Source organism: Poecilia latipinna, unplaced genomic scaffold, assembly GCF_001443285.1.
Source record: "Poecilia latipinna isolate Pla-1442-1.1 unplaced genomic scaffold, P_latipinna-1.0 Scaffold374, whole genome shotgun sequence".
Classification (NCBI taxonomy): Eukaryota; Metazoa; Chordata; class Actinopteri; order Cyprinodontiformes; family Poeciliidae; genus Poecilia; species Poecilia latipinna.
In genome coordinates this window covers 354,427-376,246 of record NW_015112990.1, presented here as the reverse complement: position 1 = coordinate 376,246, position 21,820 = coordinate 354,427, and the positions used below count along the sequence as shown (strand labels likewise).

Genomic DNA, 21,820 nt, shown 5'->3' with positions numbered 1-21,820 from the left:
TGGGACTCTGACTGCTGCGCTGTTCAGTCACAGCCACACAGTTATCTAAAGATGACAGCAATGAAGTAATAAGTAGAGTTTTGTTATCACAATGGTAACAGAAATGTAATTTTATGTCAACGCAAAATGGAATAAATTTTAAATAAAGCTTTCGTAGTCATACAACAACTCAAAGGACTTTTAGACAGATTCACAACTCAAACATTCATGGGCCATGATGACGATACGATTTACAATAAATAAAGAACTAAACAGCATTAATTAGGATTGGGTGATGTGGACTTAAGTCTTATAGTATTTTGATTTTATTGTGTTAATGATAAAAATAATAATAAAATTATTTATTTACTTCTTTTTTAGGCAACTAAATAACTGATTCTGGAATTAAAGCCCCACAAACACAAATCCTGCTCTTGCAAAGCATTCCCATTTATAATACTCTTCTTAAGAACCCCAGTCACTTAAAGAAGTGAAATTTGTATTATAAACTTTACACAGCAACTGCATTTAATTATATTTTAAAATTTATTGATAGAAACATGGGAGAAAATAGTAAAACTAACAAGCCCAAAAATATGTACAGCTTTAGGACGTTTTAAACATCATTAATGGGAATTTATTGTGACAGCAATAAATCAAAATTCTTATCATGATAAGAAATTTATCACAATAAATAACAAACGATACGATGGTGTTAATATCGTCCTGCACCTTCCCAGCTGCTAGATGAATAAAATCATTATTTCCATTGAAACAACAAGGTTTTCTTCTGCTGGTTTGATCATTACTGGACCACCTCTTGTTGCTTAAAGCAGATTTTTAAGCTGCATTAAACAGAAAGCACTTATATTACAGGCCCAGAGAGCCTGAACGGATCAAACTTAAAACGTGAGCCAGCATGCGGTGCACTCCTGCTGCTGCTCTCTATGCAGATTGTTAACGGTTCATTTTTTTTCTTAATCTTTATAAACTCTTCTAATATTGTATTAAAAAAAGCTTAAGTGGTTAAATAGAAATCTGCAGAATGTGCCAGTATTTTTAATCAGATTTAACCCTGAGAATAATCAAAAGATTCATCATTCATTACTAGTTAATCATTAGTTGCAGTGCTGCTGTTTTGTCAAGCTAACACTTTCCAGATCGGTAAAATAAACGGCGGCTCCTTGAAGGTCACGACTCAGAGGTTCTGCTGATCCCAGAGCAGACGTGACCCGATGTTTACAGATCGCTCCTCTAACTGAAATGCATTGCTCATGGGAAAGACTGGGTTTGTGTGTGTGTGTGTGTGTGTGTGTGTGTGTGTGTGTGTGTGTGTGTGTGTGTGTGTGTGTGGTTCACGCTTGGTGTCAAGGTTAGATTGTGACTTAAGATCTGACAGGAGTTTTTCCGCTGCGGTTATATTTTTGCACCCTGTGAAGAGTCGTGTTTGTGTTAAAGCGTTTGTTACTGTGACGACAGGCTGGACTTGGTCACCTCATGCAATTCTGGTTCTGGTGGATCTAATTGCTTTAACTCCGGGCCGTTTGAGATGTTGGTTGACATCAGGACTCTGTGGGTTCTTAAGTTCTGCAACAAGAAACTGTGAAAATGTCTGTTTATGAACTGAAACGATTAATTAAAATAATCGTCAACTAATCGATTAACCGTTAACTGTAGCATACACACTGAAAAAGGCCATTTGGTGAAAGAACATATTCAGAACAGTGATTAAGCCAAAATATAGAAAATATGTCTACATTTTGCATTTAAGATAAAAACACATTTTGTAAATTATGTTTTAATCAAAATTCTTAAGATGGTATCAATTTAGCGTCACACGATTTTGTTTCACTAAAAGGAATGTTGGTGCCGCATATTAGGCAATAAAATGTTTATTTTGTTATTTAAAAGAAAAAAGATTTAATTCTTTAGTTATTTGCATATTTTATTGTATTTCTAATACAATAAAATATTTAAAAACTTATCTAATAAGTTTTTAAATTAAAAATCTGGGGAAAGAATTTTTGAAAATTAAATCTATAATTGATTACTAAAATTATTTGTAGTTGCAGCCCCAATAATTTTCTGAGTAAATTAGAAAATTTCTAAGTAAATTAGAAAAATTTCTAAGTAAATTAGAAAATTATTGAAACTTTTATTTATTTAAGTAACATTTTTTACTTGTAGTATATTATATAGATTATTTGCTATCAGAATCATGCTTTTAAACTTGTATTTCTGTTAATTTTGATGATTTTCTACTTGGAATTAAAAATAAAAAATCTCAACCTGGCCCTAATATTTTGTCATAGAGTTGACATGAATTCAAAGTCCAAATAGATAGAAACTAAAACAAGATGGCGGTCCCACGGTGTGCTAACATCACTCTGGAAACCTAAGCAGTTCATTGATGAGAAAAAAATCTTGATTTTCCAAACACTAAAAACCAAAAAAAGTGATTAATTGATAAGATCGATTTATCGTACCACTCCAGTTAAACGTGTCAACATGTCGACTCTCCTGGAAGTCAGGTGACCTCTTCCTCCAGGCTACGACTGGAGGAAGAACATCTGCTCAGATGTTTTCTACTCTCTCATTAGAAAATGGTTAATTGGATCTGGCGGTCCCTAGGAACCGTGTTTGGCCTCCTTCTGTTTTTAGGACACATTATTTTAGCTTTTAGGGAACCAGAAAAGAGAACGCCTCTCTGATATGAGTCATTAAGTCTCTGCTTTGTGTCACTTCCTGTCCTTGCAGTGAGCGGCGACCCCCCACTGACTGACACCCTGCGGTTCCGGTGGTTCCTCCGCATCCTGTCCCCCAGGGCCCAACTTCAGCGCATCAGGATTCTGTTGGTGGCGGTTTGGAATCTCATTAGACGCTTTATTAAGTGGCTATTCGGTCTGGCGCCGCCTCCCCCTGGGGCCGGCGTGCGCTCCCAGCAGCCCGTGGTGCCCTGCGCCGACCCCTCCCGAGCCCATGTTCAGGGTAAGACCCGGCCGCGACCGGCTCTAAACGGATCGGCCTTCATCGTTTGATGTTGTCCTCTTCGTCAGCAGGAATTGCGGTGCGTCCGCCAGGAGCCATGTGCCTCCCTCCACCCAACAGCATGGACAGTAAGCAACAGGGGCCGGTGACCGGGGGAGGGGCTGTACCTAAACCACAAGATGGAGGCGTTTCGCTGGAGCCCTTCGTACACCAGGTGGGCTGGACCCGACAAAAAGCCCTGAATACAAAGAACCTGACTTTTACACTGCAAAAACTAATATCTTACCAAGTCAGTTTAGTTTCTAGTGCAAATATCTTAGTGCACTTGAAGTAAGACACATAAAACACAACTAACTTATAAGTAACTTTTTATTAAGATATAACGGCTTGTCTTAAGCCAATAATTTCTTAATATTGATGAAAAAGTTTTGGTTCCATTATCAGACGATTTCACTTAAACCATGACATTTTTCCCAGCCAGTGAATCTAGTACCTTTTTTTATTAATCAATATTAAGGAATTATTAACCTAAAGGCAACATTTGATGCTTCTAAAACCACTTAAAACATACCTTCCAGCTGTTTTCCGGTAATAAATAAATGTTTTTTAGTGTCTGGAAGATGAACCGTTTAAAAAACTTTCTGAATCCAACGTCACAAATCAGAACCTAGCAGTCCCAGCCAAGCCCCGTTACCTAGCAACCCCAGCAGAGCTCCAGCATGTTTGGTCAGCTGGTTTTACCTCACTTTGGATTTAAAGTGACAGGACGCCCTAAAACAGCTCAAAAGAGGCAGAACTGACCAGACTGAAATCTCATTATCCAAGAATCATTATGAACATGTTATATCTGTCCTAACATGTTCCAGGAAGCACAACAGTCACCTTTAAAACAAACGCCTGTGTCTCGCTAAAAAGCTGTTTCTAAGTTAATTCAAGTTTTCTAAGATTTGCACTGGAAACTAAACTAAAAATACTTGGTAAGATTTTGTGTTTTTGCAGTTCTTTGTTTACTTCAGTAAATCCAGGATGCCTGGCAGCTTTTCATGTGTGTGTGTGTGTGTGTGTGTTGCAGGTGGGGGGTCACAGCAGCATGATGCGGTACGATGACCACACTGTGTGTAAGCCTCTGATCAGCAGAGAGCAGCGCTTCTATGAGTCTCTGCCTCCTGAGATGAAGGAGTTCACTCCCGAGTATAAAGGTCAGTCGCCGCTCTCTGATGTTTTGGATCAGAACCGCTGGGCTCTTCATGCCGCCAGACCCCATCTCAATGCAGCATTATAGAACCTGCTGCACACATTACTGTAACTGAAATGATTAATCAGATTAATTGTGATTAATCAATTATCAAAATAATCATCAACAAATTTAGTAAGTCTCTCCGAGGTCCAGTAACATTCGCTCAGCTCAGAATAACTCCCTGCTAAATGGCTGGAGTAGCAGAATGACGCTGAGGAGGAAGGAGATCCGGATGTTTAGTGGAAGAGGAGACGTAGCGGCTCTGTTCTCCATCAACGGCCGCTGCTGGATCTGCCTGACACCCTGATGATGTAGAAACAGACCCAAACAAACGCCGACAGCGTTGGTCCTGTTCCCTGTGTTAGAAGAAATACTTCATGGTTGATGGAGCAGGCGTCTTATTAATCAGTCTGTTAAAACAGGGAGTGCTTTTTTTGGCTCTTTTCTTTAAAGCTGGCCTGTTTTACTTCCTTGAACAGGTTAGGATAGATATATACAAAACATTTTCATAAAATTTTTTGCACAAGATCGTTTTAGATGGAGATTTTATTCTGCTCAGTTTTGTGTATTTTTGAGCTGTTTTAGTGCGTCCTGTCACTTTAAATCCAAATAATCTGCTGCTGGCCACGCCCCCAACTCAACGTTTGTAATCACACATAAAAATGGCTGCAAACATATAAGCAATTATACAACTGTATAGCTTTGAAAAGCATCAGTGGAACCTCCTGCTCAATCAACAATAATGCAGCGAGTGGTTTCTGGACGGCAAGTCAACAAGAAAATATTTGCTTTTTTCAGCAGCCACTGTACAGCACAAGCAGCGGTAAATCCAGCTGACCAAACGTGCTGGAACTCTGCTAGGGTTGCTAGGTAACGGACTGGGTTGCTTGGCAATGGCAAAGTGTTACCCAAGGTTTGAGAGATTTTGGAAATGGCTTGTTTTCCAGACACAAAAAAATACTAACGTATTGCCAGAATCGGATTGGTGGTTTTATTAAGTGCTTGGGTTGTTTTTAGAAGCAGAAGAGACCAAAATGAAAGTACAAAAATGTGCAAAATGTGAATTTTGCATAATAGTTCCCTTTTAATATTTTGAAATTTTTTCTTTTTTTTTTACTCAGAGGGACACTGGGGTGTGTTGAAAGAAAAACGAGAGTGAATAATGTTCATAGTTTGAGTTGGGCTGATAGAGAACCTGGCAGCTTGTTGTGACGGTCCAGCCGGACCCAGAGAGCCCAAACTGTCAGCTGCACACGTCGCCTAGCAGCGCCACGGCAGACAGAGAGGAAACCATCAACCTGCTGCAATCGGTCCCAAAACCAGGATGCGACACAAACTGTGGAAACCAGCGTGACCCATTTACTTACTGAGCTCTTTGTTGGAATAAATCACAGCAGCTTTAATGGGACAAATTCACAGTTTAAACAAACATGAATACTGAGACGCAGCTCTGAAAGTGTTTGGAGAAATTACTCCATAATCATCTGAAATAATGCATGCAGTTTGGTGAGGTTATGTCCCTGGGAGGGATTGAAAGGCCTTTAAAGAAAATGAACAAGAAGCACAGACATGTTGGCGCTACTGGAGCACTTCCTGTTCCCACAGGATGAAAAGAAAAAACCTTTAGTCTGCTGGTAAAGCAGGGATTCTCAAACCTCTCATTACATCGTGAAAAAAGTCTTATCCTGACAGCGACATCCCAAAGCTAAAAGTATTTTCAGGATTGCTACCTTTACCATTTTCTCCACATTTGGATCCATGACATCATCAATAAATATCAATAAATTTGATTAGATGCAGATCAGTGATAAAATTAATTTTTCTTTTGGTTCTGATGAATTTCAAAATGTGAAACATTTTATTATCAGTTTTATCACACAAATAACACAAAATATCTAAATAAGAACTTAAGTCCGATATCATGACAGCTGCTAATCCACCTCATTTGCTTTTGCTGCTCCTCGTTTTTAATCTGTCCAGCCGTTTGGGTGGAACTCTGCTGGAAATGAGGATACGACCTCCGATGGTTCCTCCCACTCTGCATCCATCAAGATTTTTTTTCCAACTCCTCTGGGATTTGGAGTCAAAGTTCCGGTGTTATTTGAGTTTTTAGATTGTAATTAGCTGCTCCCATTTGTAAAAACAGTACCTTGTTACCATGGTTACACATCATAGTTGTCTAAAAGTTAAAAATTAGGAGCAAAAATGCTCCCAAGATGCACAGCATCCAGACCAGAGTGACTAATTGCATCCAGCGACTGAACCAAAAGAAATGAACAAAAGTCAAGAGAAAGGACCAATCGGAACTGCTATTGTAACGAAAACTATGGAGAAATATTTGTGTTCGCTGATTTTATTCCATCCATAGAAAAAAAACCTTCTGGGAACACTCTAATATCCAAGTCAGGAAAGTTAAGTTCAGGTATATTTGAAACAGACTCCCTCTGCAGGTCTGACTCCGCTAGGGAAGCTGAATATTTTCTCCGGTGGGTCTGCATTCCCACCAGTCCTCCCTCTGTTGACGGCCGCCCAGCCAGCCTATATTTAGCCCTGGATCCCTGCCTGCTGCCATTGTCCTGCTGATTAAATAACGGCAGACAGACAGCTGCCCAGGAGCAACTTCTCCAAGCCGTCAAGGTTGTTTTGCCCACATATTTTCTGACACTATCTGATGAAACATTGTGCTGCTCAGTGGTTCTGCAGATGGAGGCGCCTCTGCAGAAGATGCTGGCAGGTGGAAAGATGGATTAATTACATGAAAGAAAAGCTGAGCTGACTTTTATTGTGATGTTGTTATGAACAGAGGGAGCTTCCTCCTGGTTTCTGTGGAAATAAATAGGAAAATTAGATCTGAAGCAGGAGGACTTAATGGTTTGATTTGTTTATTTTTGCTTCTGTGGCCGATCGAGTTACCCGACACTCAGTCCAGGTTAGGAAAATATGCCAGATTTGAATAAATGTCTAATCGCACTGAGGATCTGCAGCACTTTTATAAACAATGGACTGCAAAAACACAAAATCTTAGCAAGTATTTTTGGTCTAGTTTCTACTGCAGATATCTTATTCCACTTGAAATAAGACACAACTAACTTACAAATAACTTTTCGACAAGATTTAAGAGCTTGTCTTAAGTCAATAGTTCTTAATATTGATGAAAAAGTTCTAGTTACTCTGGCAGATTATTTCACTTGAAACATGGAAAAATGTCTTGTTATAAATGAAATAATTTAAAAGTCATCAATATTTAAAAAATTATTTGCTTTAAACGAGCTCATATAACTTGCGGAAAAGTTCTCGTGACGTCATACTTGTAGCTGACAGCCATCTTGGCAGGTAGTTGCTATGGGGTTGCTATGACAACAATAAACAAGCCACAAGCGTAGGACTAGCTCTCACCTTGATCTTATCTAACTTGTAAACAATACAAGTGCATCACAACTGGTCTCCCACTCCTGGGTAATGATAAGATAAATATTGGTGATATTTACTGTAGTTCTTTCTGCCAAACTAGCAAAAGTAGCTCAGCAGCATTATAACCGGTTGAACGTCTGTTTCTGATCGTGTCTGTCTGGTTCTGTCCGTCAGGCGTGGTCCTGGTGTGCTTTGAAGGTGACTCCGACGGCTACATCAACCTGGTGGCGTACCCCTACTTGGACAACACGGAGGGCATGACGGGGGAGCAGGAGGAGCGGGACCCCCCGGAGAGGGAGCAGCCGAGGCGGAAGCAGTCCCGGCGCAGCCTCCGCCGATCCTCCTCCTCCTCTGAGTACAAGGAGGAGCGGGCCGAGTGGAGGGAGTCGCATGACACCGACTGCTCCGACAAGTAACAACCTGTTCACTTCATCGCTAAGCTGCGCTTCCATTACAAAACTTTACAAATATTCTGCTTATGTCAAAAAAACACTTGTTATTGCGGGGTTTCAATTAAATAAGAAACACTGCAGAAGAGTTTTCCCATGTTTTAGTTGGTTTTCTGTTCTTGAGTTTGTTCATGCTGTAAGTAATTAGAAATGCCGCACCATCGTCATCCTTCTACTTCTCATCACCTTTTTCTGTCTTTTCCAACAGTAGTAACTGTTGTTGATCATGTGACTCATGATGCAAAAAAAGTGTTTCCATTGCAATTTAGCAAAATAAACCAATTTCGATACAACAAAAAAAATCACCTCATTCATTAAGCAAGCTGATTTTAAAAATGTCATATTCCTCATTTATAGACTGGTTAAAGCGTGACGTCACATGTTTAAGATCCGCCCTCCACCTCCTGGCTGGAGGGCAAAAAGCTGCTCGCTGGTGATGACTAGCATTGGTTTTAGCTGTTAAGTTGTCAATATAAGGCACTAAATCTTGAATGTATGTGTGATGTATAAAAGAAAAATGAAGGTGGTGCTTTGCTACTAATTGTCAACACTATGACAACTATATAGCAAGGTCAGGAAAAGTTATAATTATAAAATTATAAAGGAAATTGCGCGAAATTTCTGGATGTAAACAATAACATGCAACATGTCTGTATTGTTAATGGAAACTCAGCTACTGACAATGATAAAAATATTCACAAGATGTGCGATATATCGACTGTCGTTCCTTCTTGGAATGAACGACTTGGAATCACGATAACTCTTTACGTTAACAACCTGCTTTCCTGCTTCAGTTTCACAGAACTGAAGAGTCCCCGGCTGGACACAAAGGTCCACTCGGACGTCCCGTTCCAGATGCTGGACTGTAACAGCGACTTGGCCTCAGAGAAGATCAGCTACAACCCCTGGAGCCTGGTGTGCCACAAGCAGCAGCTCAGCCGCATGAGATCCGAGTCCAAGGACCGCAAGCTCTTCAGTATCCTTCATCCTGCACTGTTACTGTTAGGCTCAGCTGTGGAATCACCTGTTTCACTCGGCCAATCGCATCGCAGCAACTCAAAGCACAGGAGCTTCATGGAGTCTTTTTGTTTTGCAGTTTCTCCAGGATTTCATAATATTCTTTGTGATTGTTTTTCCCTAATCAGAATTACTGATTTTGTGGTGCTACTTTAGAAATGTTTGCAGGGACTTCTGCAGTATTTTTTCTCATTAAACCCCTTCCAAAAACTACATACACAAATATAAGAAAAAAACAACAAACAGGAAGGTTGAACTAAAATAGGTTGATTTTTGTTACCATGGACCATAACTGAGGCTGAGGCTGCAGGTTAGTGTAAGTAAGAAATGCTGCCACCTGCAGGTGGGAGTTAGCGTCACTTTAACCCGATGGTGCTGTTTTGTTTTGTTTTTTTACCGCCACTTTTTTAGTTAAAATTTTGCAATAAACTCACAATCATTAACTAGTGCAAATAAATACACAAATCTGCATGAATATTTGCAATCACAGAATCTTCAAAAACTTTTAATAGAACTTCTTAAAAAGACAAATTAAACCAAAAATTATGAAAAATATTGTGTTGTTATCTTTCTAAGACTATGGCTTTTTTAATACCTGAATTTTATTTAAGCAACAAAAAAAAATCACTTTTGGCACAAAATGACATAAGCCATTATTTTTGGAAGGCGAATATATTCATACAGTTAAAAACAGAAACACAGATAATTTACCACATTAGAAGACAAAAAATCTCTTAACTTCATTTTTAAACATTTGTTTTTACCCACAAATTATTAAAAATTATAGAAACTCATGTCCCTTAATTTGAAGGAGCAAAATTAGAAAAAAGACTTTCATCTGTCAACATTTTAAATGTGCTTAAATTAAGATTCAGACAATTAACATCGGGATTGGCAGATTTTTTCTTTATTATTATTTTTTAACGCATCAGCATTAATTCAATTAGTAAAACTTGCCTGGTTGTCTTTTTTAGGGTGTCGAAATGGCTGACAAATTCATATAATATCAGTAAATATAAGTTCATAACAGACGTATAAATATCGAATGTTGGAATTGGCTGAAATTTTCTAGCCTGTAAATCCCAACTTTTGGTGTGAAAGAAAGCAGAAATCTTTTATTTCTTTTTAAATCAAATATATTTGTGTATTTTTCCAACTGACATTCTTAAAAACTAGATCAGAGTCAGTCGATGGTCGATGAAATCCTCCATGTTTTTTAAAAATCATCCATGTTTTGTAAAAATCCTCCAGGTTTTATTCCCTAACTGCGGCGTCTCAACCAGAGTTCCTGCTGCTGGAGAACGTCGTCCACCACTTCTCCTTCCCCTGCATCCTGGACCTGAAGATGGGAACCCGGCAGCACGGCGACGACGCCACGGAGGAGAAGGCGGCCCGGCAGATGAAGAAATGCGCACAGAGCACTTCGGCGACGCTGGGCGTCAGAGTGTGTGGCATGCAGGTAGAACGGCGAAGGAAGCGCATCAGGATGCAGCAGCAGAAACTCCTATCAGTCCATCTTTCATTAACCCAACGTCACGCTTCACTCAGCTGCAGAAAAGTGGACAGAATAGCTTAAATTTAAAACGTTACGTTCAAGTTTTATGCGGTTTCTAGCTTATTTTGCTGAATTTGAGAATATGTTATTTCCTTAAATTTACATTTTTCACATTTTTGTTCCTCTATTTGGGTTTCTACTGCTTCTAAAAAAAAACCAGCCCAAGCGCTTAAAAGAACCCACCCAGCTGGGGTTTTTTGGCAATAAGTTAATGTTTTCTGGAGTCTGGAAAATGAGCCATTTCAAAAACCTTCTGATTGTTGAGCAATAGTCTTAGGTGCTGTTACCTAGCAACCCAGCCTGTTACCTAGCAACCCAGGCTGAGCTATATGTGCTGTACAATGGCTGCTGGAAAACACAATTGTTTTGTTGTTTATATCTAAACAAGCAGCAGCTTGTTTGGATTTAAAGTGACAGGACGCCCTAAAGCAGCTCAATATAGGCAAGCAGATTAAAATCTCATTATCTAAGAATGATTTTGTGCTAAAACGTAATGAGCATGTTTTGTTTAGACCGATCCGTTATAGTTCACCTTTAAAACCTCACAGAGCTGCAGCCAGTATTACTTTCTGCAGAGTGATTTGGTGATGAATTATCTAAACGTCACCCTCTCCCCCTGCAGGTGTACCAGCTGAGCACCGGCCACTACCTCTGCAGGAACAAGTACTACGGGCGCAGCCTGTCGACCGAAGGCTTCCGCCAGGCGCTCTACCAGTTCCTGGACAACGGGAAGTACCTGAGGCGGGACCTCTTTGAGCCGATGCTGAATAAACTCCGCAGCCTGAAGGTGGTGCTAGAGAGGCAGGCGTCCTACCGCTTCTACTCTTCCTCGCTGCTCATCATCTACGACGGAAAGGTGAGCAGATGGGCAAGTTTCTAATTAAATCTTTATTATGTGATTATTTGTAAGAGATCACTGAAGTGGATTAGCTACCGCTGCTATTAGCAAAGCTAATAGCGCGGTGATTGATTAGCTCATTCAAACGCCACTCTACTGATGATCTGTCAGATGGTGTTTAGGTCACCTTTTTTATTTCTTTTTTATTTTATTTTTTAACTGACCCAAAACACAGAATTCTGCAGCACATCTATAAGTTAAAGTTGTCAAAGTCAAGCTAGCATAGCTAACTTACTTCCTTATCCCTTGCTATTTTTTTCTTAATTAAAACTTCCTGATGTTATTATCTAGTTCTTGTCTTGTTAACAAGTAACAGCAAAGCACTGCATCCGTTTTTCTTCTCTCCGTTTAAGAGTTAGCATGTTATGTTGACAACTTGACAGTAAAACCAATGCTAGCCATCGTCAGGGAGAATTTTTTAATATCAAATGATTTACGTTTTATTCAGTTAGTAAGTACTTCAGTTGCCTTCTTGCCAAATACTTTTTTACTCTTATTGAGTACATTTTTTAGACGTCTAAGTAAAAAGTAAAGTAAAATGTCATTCTCTTATTTTTTAAAATTTTTGGATAATTTTCCTATTTCTGACTGAAATGAAGCTCAGATTAATTGTTTTAATGAAAGTTTCACTGAATCGTGTGACGTCTCAGGTTTGAGTTTCTGAATGTAAAACTATAAGCTGAGGTTTTTCTGCTTCTATTTTTGGTCTGTAACTCCTGAGGGAGACGCGCTTCAAGAATAAAATGAGACGACATGGAGCTGAGACTGAACCCAAACTGTCAGCCTCTGGAAGGGAACGGGCTAAATAAAGAAGCTCGCATCAGAACTGAGCAGAACCGCGGTTCAGATGATCCTCTGTAGCTTCACTGATGAGGAAATCTGTAAGATTTCAATGATTAAATCGTAATTTTTCCGACTCTTCCTTTGTAATTGTGGACTGACAGATAGTTTATTAACACATAAATGGCCGCTCCAGCTAATTTAACAAGTTTCCACTGTAATTTTTAAGTCTTATGAGTAAATCTATTTGTTACAAAGATACAAACTATATTAAAAATATACTATAAAAATATGTCTCCTGTTGGAAAATAAATGGTAATACTGAATCTAGAATCAATAACTAAACTAATAATCACAGTAATGTAATAAATTAATAGGTATCACTGATGCCTTGCAGTAACAAGGTTCTGGGTTTGAATCCTGGCCTGCGTTCCTCCACGGGTTTTCCGGTTTCCTCCCACAATCCAAAAACAGGACAGTTTTTACACCTGACAGTCCGGTTGACTCGGTTTGATTTGGGAACAAAATGTCAACATTTCCTACATTTTCAGCTGCTGTGGTGCTCTGGAGTCAAACCAACCAAACTCTTTGGGCAACCTGTTCCCCTCCTCGCCTGTGGGGGCGCTGCACCAAGAACCCCTGAAGAAAACAACATGAAAGAGGGGAACAGCTTTTGCAGTTAGTTTGGATGGTTTGACTCAGAGCAGCTGAAAATGTAACAACTGTTATGGGACTATCAGGTGTGAAAACTTCCTGGTTCTGTTAGTTTATAAACCGGACCGTTTCGGACCTGGTTGACCGACTCTTCTTGTTCTGCTGCAGGGGTCTGAAGCCGCCCTGGTGCCCGGCCCTGGGCAGAGCGCCACCCCTGCAGAGCTCCATGCCGCTCCCTCTCCTCACTCCAACACTTCCAGTGAAACGGACTTCAACCAGAACCAGGACCAGGACTTGGTCCTGGAGCCTCTGTCCTCTCAGGGACCCGGACATTCGGCGCCAGACGCCCCCCCCTCTCCCTTCCCGCCCATCGTGACGGACTGCTGCCCCTTCGTGCCGTGCCCCCCGTCAAAATGTCCTTCTCCTCCACCGCCACCTCCTCAGCCTCCTCAGCAGCCCCCTCTGGTGGACGTTCGCATGATTGACTTCGCCCACTCCACCTTCAAGGGTTTCCGCGGCGACACGGCTGTGCACAACGGCCCGGACCCGGGCTACGTGTTTGGACTGGAGAGCCTGATCCAGATTCTAGAGAGCCTTCGAGACGAGAACCTGCCGTAGCTCCAGAGGCTCCCGTGCGGTTCTGTTGGACCAAACCGGCTCGGTTCTGTTCAAAAAAACAACAAAAAAAGTCCTCCCACTCTAGAGACTGATCGGTCTTTAAGCAAACACACACACACACACACACACACACACCTCTTACTGTGAGTCCATTCAGGTCGGACCGCACTGAGGAGACGGGAAGGCGCCGCCAAACTGGCCGCACACCAAACTATGACGTCTCCTTATGAGGACCTTGGTGGTTTAAAGCGTTCCCTCACCCATCACACATCAATGCCTAACCACAGAGCGGCGGTGACATCACAGCAGGTGGCCCGCCGCCATCCTGAGGGGATTTTAACTGCTTTAATCCAGAACGGTGCCGGTTCTGATAAAAAGTTACAAACAGCAGCTGAAACTACAGAGAAGGGTTTTAATTGTGCATAAATATATTAAAAAAAGCTGCGACTGCAACCCGTGGGCTGGCAGAAGTAGGGAGCCAGTGTGGCCACTAGGGGGAGTGTTTTTCTAGATTAAAGCATATCTTTAAGGGAAGCTCAAACTTCAGAGGATTTTCTCGTCCTGTTGGTCGGACTCAATCATATCCTGGGAACGTTGTGGTTGGACGAAACGTCCACTGGCCAATCAGCTCCAATCCCAGCGCAGCTCCTCCTCCTGGCTCCTTCGAAACCGAAACCCACAACGGCAAATCAGGGCCAAAAAAGGACTAAATGTCCAGTGAGAAACTCAGACATTTAGAGAGTAATTTCAGAAGTTTCTGATCTCCAAAAGTCTAAAAAGTGCAAGGATAAAAATCAGAATTTTTTCTTGAAAACATTTTGGAAAATTTTCCACTTTCTCCGAACCAAATTTGCAACATTTTTTAACTTTTGAAACTCCAAATTTCAAAAGTAAAAAAGTGGAAAAATTTTGACTTTTGAAATTCAGTTTTTTCTATATAATTTCTGATGTTAATCTCAAAATTCTGATTTTTTTTTTTTTTATTTTTTTTTGGCAGAAATCTACTTGTTTCTTTTTTTCTAACCATATTGGCCCGAAGAAGACAAAAAATTAAAAAAAAAATAAAAAAACGCACTAAGAGACGCACCTGGCGAAGCAACAGGTGGTTCTGGAAGAGCGCAGTGGCGCCCCATGGAAGGGAAATTGGCAATGCAGTGCAGCAGAAACAGGCACCCAGAGGGAAAGGTAACCGTTTTATTTTAAAACATTAGGTATTAATCAGAAATCTAACGTGGCCTGTGTCCTGTGAAGCTCATTTGTAATATTTGAAGCATAAATGTCACTTTAAGATCTGGTTCAGTGGTGTCCAGATGTTTTTTTGCTATTAGCGGATCTCATGGAAAAAAGCCCGACATGAATGCACTGATGCAGCTCAGTTTGTATGTTGTCAGAAAGGAAGTGAATTTTTTTTTTTTTTTTTTTTTTTTTGTGAAGGTCCTCGCATTTCAAATGAGCTGTGAAGCACCTGACTCTTAAGGCCAACATGGCGCCTTTCCATGGGATTTGTTAACGGCACTGATTAAAAAGAAGAGTAACACCACCCTCAACTGTCAGGGCTCGGTTATATAATATTTTTCTGATAGAAATGGGAAATGAGACCAAAAAATAAATTAATTAAATTCCTTTTGAACGTTTCGCTGGTGTTGAATGATCACGCAGCCCTGCCTCAAAATATAGAAGTTTATATTTATATATAAATCTATGTTAGAGTCCTGTATCTGTCGGCAGTAGTGGCAATAACGTGTCCGTGTCTTTGGCTGGTTTGGAGTGGTTAGCCAATCAGATTCGTTGATCTTCCTCCGCCTGAGGCTGAGGCTGGCCGAAGCGCGACACCGCCCCCTGCTGGACAGCAACAGGTACTCAGCCTCAGGAGCAGGAACCAAACAGAGCAAATATTATATTTTATTTTTGGTTTATTAAGGTGATAATTTATTTTTTTATTGTACCTTTACCCACAGATACGGGTACGTGTTTTATCCCCCACCTTTAAAAGTGTACAAATGTAAAGATGTTGTTAGGAGGAGAGAATAGAAGCAGTATTATTATTGGAGCTAATTCGGCTCTGCTGCCTTGCTTTGGTCCTGCGGTTCCGGTGGGGAAAACTGTTAAACGTGTCTGTGTGTGTTCTTTGATTGTTGGTTTGTTTCACTCTTACATCGACAGAGCCGGTTAAGAAATAAAATAAATAAACCTGCATGCTCATCGACGTCCCTCCTGTTTGAGACCGTTTTCCGCGCCACGTCAAACGTTACAGCCGTTAACCGACCGACGGCCCGCTTTTACCTCCGATCCTCATGGTTGTTAGCTTCAGATTGATGGGACTTGATCTTTTCTTTTTTCTTTTTGCATCTGACATCATCCTGACTGTTTGTTAGAAAAGTGAAAAGTACGTGAGATTAAATCTTTCCAGAAGCTTTTGCCTCGTGTCGTCATTCTTTTTCCAGGTAAACCTCTGTGGCAGGCTGTTAAAGCATAAAATCGGCTTCACAGCAAGTAGACTCCGGATGTCTGGAATAGCTTTATGACTATTATGACTGGACATATTTCGGGAAGATGATTAGGGCCACTGAATTGACTTTTCTCAGAAAAGGAGGGACAAATGCCACTGTTTATATACTGTAAATACATGATAAATTGCACAGATAAGTTTTCTGCTAAACTCAAACTTTAATAGAAATGAACACAGATGAGACATTTCCAGGAACAAACCTTCCTGTTTATTATAAACAGCACCTGCAGACAGAGAAGGTCTGGATTTATCTGCACAACAATGAGACAAATGGAAACGATTCTGTAAGAATCCAATGAAGTTTTAAGGCACTTAAACTGAATTCTGTCAACATTTACACAAAATCTACTGAAGCATTAAAAAAAGCTAAAAAAGGATAATTCAACATCAAATTAAGAAATATTAAAATATTTTTCTTATAGGAGATGGAAATTAGTAAAACACATTTTTGTTATAAAATCTTAAATATGGTTTACTTTAATTGAAAAATAAATTATGACATTTAGTTTAAAATAAATCTGATAATGGACCACAGATCCCAAAGGAAACTGTAAATAAATATTAATTTAAAAAATGCTATAGCACGTTTTGGATGTAAATATATGTTCAGTTGAACCTTACTGCTGATTATTGCTTCAGTACAAAAAGGTGTAAATAACATTTGAAAATAAGAAAAAATATCAGAGGATGAAAAATGAAGTATAAAAATTTTGATTTTTTAAGTTATTCTTATGGCTTGATTTAACTAAACTAACACCTTTAATAGACTGAAAAAATTAGAATAGAACTTTTTTTTACTAATTGCTGCGTAGTAAAATCAATAAATAGGAAACACTTTTTAGAAAGCAAACATTAGGTTACAAGATTAAACATGAAATAAAATGCAACAGATATAATAAAGTGATATAAAAACAGAAATTTAACAGATTAGTGGCTTAAATGCAAAATTAGGGCCAGACAAATTTAGTTTTGAGAACAATTTTATCCATGTATTACCACAACTTTATCTATCTTTATTTTTATATTTAATTTTGATGCATCTTTTACATATTGTTGCTCCTTTATTCTCGTAAATATGGCTGTTCTCGTATTAACTCTTTTTGATAACTGTGGCTTAATTACAACTTTATTCTCATTTTGAATTTCTTGTGTGACTTTAAATCGCATAACTTTATTTTTGCAATTAAAATTTTGTTCTCTTGTTCTGGCCCTAAAACGTCGCCGTTAGCAACAGATCCTAAACGTTTAAATAATTTGAAAACTTGGAAGAAACTTAAATATTTCCAGTAAAAAACGGATTACCATAAAATTTACAGAAAACGGTTCTGGTATCTGGTTACAAATTGGGTCCAAACAGAAACGTCCAGCTGCCATTTCTCCAGCTGATCCCAGAACAGGTCCGGCTGAACTCGGGTTTTCCGGAGTCGGTCCGTTCGCCTCGTGGTTCTGAACTACGAGTCCAGAACCCGGGCGTCTGTCCGGCGGTCGACCCGGCTGTCTGGCATAACGGCGTCCTCCCCGCCGCTGCGCCGCTTCCACAGATCCCCAGCGATGGCCAGTGCCCCGCCTTTCAGGAACCGGACAAAGTTCTCCCCGACCAGCGGGCCCATGGCGTACATTCCCGGCCCGTCCGCCGCCAGAACCATGTTTGTGAACGGATCCACGTCGATCGGGTTCCTCCGGCAGGAAATCGGCTCGTCACGGTTGATGCCTAACGAGCGGCCGTTGTCGCGAAGGAAGGAGAGGTTCGGATGAGCGCCAATCAGAACCAGCGCCTTGGAGACCCGGACCACCGTCTGTTCACCGGAGTCTGACTCCAGGACGCACTTATGGTCGGGCCGGAAGGCGGCGACCCGGTGGCAGGGAAAGCTCAGGTAGCCGGGGTAGGAGGAAGGCAAGCTGGAGGAGGAGGAAGGAGCGGGCTGAAGATTCTGGATCCGGTCCGAAGAGTCAGACTGGTGCTGCTGCTGAATCATCATCTGATGGACCTGGAAAAGAGCGGAGATCAGATCCAGATCAACCAACAAACCGACCCTCAGAACCGGACCCGATTGGACAGAAAGTCAAGAGCAACACGATTGAACGAGCATGTGAAGGTCCTGATTGGACGAAATCAAATTTACAAATTTTTTTTAAATAAATGTTGATAGTTACTCAGAAAAGTAAACAAACTGTTTTGAGATCAACTTCAGAAATTTTCTAGAAAAAAAAACTCAAGAGTTTCAAAAGTAAAAGTAAAGTTTCAGGTTTTGGAAATGTTTGGAGTGTGAAACTCGAAGTCCAACAGAAATTTCCAAGTTTTCTATAAAATTTCTAAGATTTATTTTTAGTAAATTTGTTATTTTTGACACTTAAAAATCTAAAAACTATTTGAAATTTTGAGATTAATCTAATATTTTAAGTTTTTTTTTTTTTTAAGAAAATTTCTGAGTTTGAAAAGTCAAAAATTTGCTAGAAAAAAACTCAAATGTTGAAATTAATCTCAGAAATTTCCTAGAAAAACCTTGGAAATTTTCTAAGTTCAAAAGTCAAAAATGTTGTCGTTTTTTCTAAGAAAACAAAAAAAAAATTGTACAATTGAAAACATATATGCAATATATACAATTGAAAAAATAATGGTACTAAACCATTATTTTTTCAATTGTTCAAAGACAATTCTGAAGTTCTTATTTTATCGTTAAACCAGTCGCAGCAGATGATTTCTATATGTTTAGAAACAATCTCTGCTGCTGGAATTAGCCAATCAGAGTTTACGCAGTGGAAACGCCCACTTTGAGTCTGCAGAACCCGCCTCACCTTGTGGTACTCTGGGTAGAGCAATTTGGGCAGCTGGTTGAAGATGAGCCCGGGGTCCGTGACCGAGCGCCGGAAAGCGTGGCACACCGACGTGTTGAGGTGGTGAGCGGCGAGGATGGCGTCGGCGGCCGTAAGCCCCGCCCCCACCACCAGCACAGGGTCGGAGGATTGGTCGAGCTCGCCGCGGGCGATGGCCGCCTCCAGCTCCCAGAAGGAGTGGCAGATGAAGGGCAGCGACTCTCCGTCCACGCCGAGCCGAGCCGGCACGTCGTGCGTTCCCGTTGCCAGAACCACGTTATGCGCCAACAGCGAGAATGGCACCTCCTCTGTAACCGAGCAACCGTCTACAGCAAGAAAACAAATCATGAAAAATGACTTTATTACAACATAAAACAACATAAAAGTTTAGATTTACTTTGGGGTTTTTTTTGTTTTAAACGTACCTCCTAGAATTTCGCCGTCTCTCCGCTGCAGTCCTGACACTTTCCAGCAGGGCGGCGACCCATCCTGCTGACCGGACTCTCTGGTTACCGTGGTAACGGTGGTCCCACAGGCGAAGTTCTGCTCCAGGTTCATCTTGGATACGTAGTGCTGATAGTACGAGGCGATTTCTGCCGGGGTGGCGCGGTCGTTTCTCACATTCCTGCCACAAAAAAACGTAAACATTTAGCAACGTAGCAACAGACGGAGGCTAAAGAGCCGATATCAGGTACCGAAACGTCATTCAGCCAATTTCTTTAACCTGTAAATTAACACAAAGATTCATCCAAGTTTTATACTTTAACACAACTTAATAAAAGGTTCAAAATTCAAAGCAAACCATCTTTAAACCAGTCATACATTTGGACGTAAAAAAGATAATCAAGGTTAGCCACAACGATAAGAGCTGATTTAAAAGTTCATCTTTGTAAATTTAATATTTAAAAAACATTTCTAAAATATACACACATATATTTTTAGATTTATCTATCTTGAAGCACAACGTTAACATATTTTTACTCAAGTAAAAGCAAAAAGTAGCTGTTCAAGACATTACTGAAGCATAAACAAGTATTTGGTAAAAAGGCGACTGACGTACTGAGTAACTGATCAAAACATTTTGTAAATAAAAGTTACATCATCAAATAGATCAAAATATAAAGTTACATGGAAAACTTAGTTTGTTAAGGATCAAAATTAAAACAATTCATTACTATTCAAGTAACGAATATAAAGGCTTTACTAAAATAAAAACAAGGTCATAATTATGAGAATACATTCAGAATATTAGGAGAATAAAGTCATAATAATTTGAAGTCGTAATTTTATGACTTTATTCTTTTTTTTTTTCCATTTTCTTAGAGTGGCCTTAATATTCCATCATCAAAATAACGAAATTGGGCAAAAGAAAAATGTGTTCAGTATTAAACTAATAAAAGCTGCAGCTGTGTCTGGTGAACTTTTGGTTAAAACATGTTTGTTCTTCATTCAGTAGGAAGAAAATCCAGAAATGCTACTAAATTAAGAGTAGAGATACTTTATAATAAAACAACTCAAGTAAAAGTAAGTCATTTTCCCCAAAGAAGTTACTCAAGTAAATGTAACTAGTTACTCCCCATGTCTGCCTACCAAACGTGTTTTTTAAAGCGGGTCGAACCTGCGCTTGTCTCTCATCCAGTCCTTCAGCTTGAGCCCAGGAAGCTCCATCCAGTTGGCGAGGCTGAGCGTCAGCATGGATCCCTCCATGGCCTGGAACGAGCAAAAACAAACAACAGAGACTGAAACTAACTGAATTAGACTAAAAGTCACAACAAAATAAAAACCTCAATGAAAACAATGTCATGACTGTGGGCCTTACATGCCAGGCGCCTCCAGGCGGGCCTTTCCCCAGAACCAGGTGGGGAACGGCTCGCTCCGGCTCGTACCGCCACTCCAGGGGTGACGTGTGGTCCAGACCGAAGTCGCTGTCCGGCAGCAGCAGCGAATCAAAAAGCACCGCCACAGGGTTGGATGAGCGGCCCTCCAGGCCCTCACAGAGATACTCCAGGTCCTGCAGAGAGGCTCGGTTCAGAGACGGCCCGAACCAACGCGGACGTCACGGCGGAACGGGCCGGGTTACCTGCTCCAGCAGCGACAGGTGAGGCCGCTCCGACAGCTTGCTGTTCAGCAGGGGGTTCGGGTGACATCCCTCTGCCGACAGGTAGGGGGCGTAGCCTGACAGCAGGTAAGACAGGCAGATCCCGGAGGGGCCGTTACCTAGGCAACAGGAGGACAGGAGGTTTCTAATGTCACCTGACAGCAAACAGGAAGTCATGCACACGCTCTCTCCTGCTCAGGGATTTGCTTCATATTCCATGGGAATTAGAAATAAAAAATCAATACTGACTTTTGATCTCAGGAAGTTAAAATCCGAATTCTGGGATTAAAATCTGAAATTCTGACAAAAAAAAGTTTAAATTCTGAGATTTAAGTTAGAATTTGAGAAAATTGAGAATTGTTTTTTCCCCCTGTGGCTCTTATCTTTTTCCTTAGAAACGTGTCGGCCTGTTGCAAAAAGCAATTAAATCATTTGCATAATAAACTAAAATGAGAAGAATAATTTCCATTCTGATTATTACAGACATTTACTTCATAATCAGTTTTATTTATGGTTTTGCTTTGTTTTCTATTGTATTTAATATTATTGGTTGTTTTATTTATAGTATATTTAATTTAGTAAAGAACACCTCACACTGGGACTCAAAGACATTTTACAGTTTATTCGTCTTTGAGAAGGAAAATTTGCACCATTACCCCATTATCAATATGTTAGAGCTGGAACTGGCAACTACTTTAATAATCGATTATTCTATCGACTGTTTTGACGATTAATCAGATAAGAAAATTGACACAATTTGCAAATTTTTCATTTAACCACTTGTTCAGTCTCCACCAAGGCTGGAGACTGAAC

At 40.3% G+C, this 21,820-nt stretch overlaps 2 protein-coding genes across 3 annotated transcripts in view; one reads left to right on the top strand and one right to left on the bottom strand.

Moving 5' to 3' along the window:
• The first annotated feature begins 2,726 nt into the window (after positions 1-2,726).
• ip6k1 (inositol hexakisphosphate kinase 1) lies at positions 2,727-13,672 on the top strand. Its single transcript, XM_015036646.1, has 8 exons — positions 2,727-2,967; positions 3,039-3,181; positions 4,040-4,166; positions 7,790-8,027; positions 8,859-9,040; positions 10,365-10,540; positions 11,259-11,492; positions 13,137-13,672. Exons 2-8 carry the CDS (start codon positions 3,065-3,067, stop codon positions 13,584-13,586), a joined length of 1,524 nt encoding a protein of 507 aa, XP_014892132.1. The 5' UTR covers positions 2,727-2,967; positions 3,039-3,064; the 3' UTR covers positions 13,587-13,672.
• Positions 13,673-16,824: 3,152 nt separating this feature from the next.
• osgn1 (oxidative stress induced growth inhibitor 1) overlaps positions 16,825-21,820 on the bottom strand; it is a 21,694-nt gene continuing 16,698 nt past the window's right edge. For both annotated transcript variants that reach the window (XM_015036645.1, XM_015036644.1), the window contains 6 exons: positions 20,990-21,126; positions 20,729-20,920; positions 20,528-20,619; positions 19,335-19,534; positions 18,892-19,235; positions 16,825-18,083 (listed from right to left, as the gene is read on the bottom strand). In XM_015036645.1, coding sequence (XP_014892131.1) covers positions 17,547-18,083; positions 18,892-19,235; positions 19,335-19,534; positions 20,528-20,619; positions 20,729-20,920; positions 20,990-21,126 — 1,502 coding nt within the window. In that variant the 3' untranslated portion in view covers positions 16,825-17,546. The remainder of the gene's footprint in view (positions 18,084-18,891; positions 19,236-19,334; positions 19,535-20,527; positions 20,620-20,728; positions 20,921-20,989; positions 21,127-21,820) is intronic.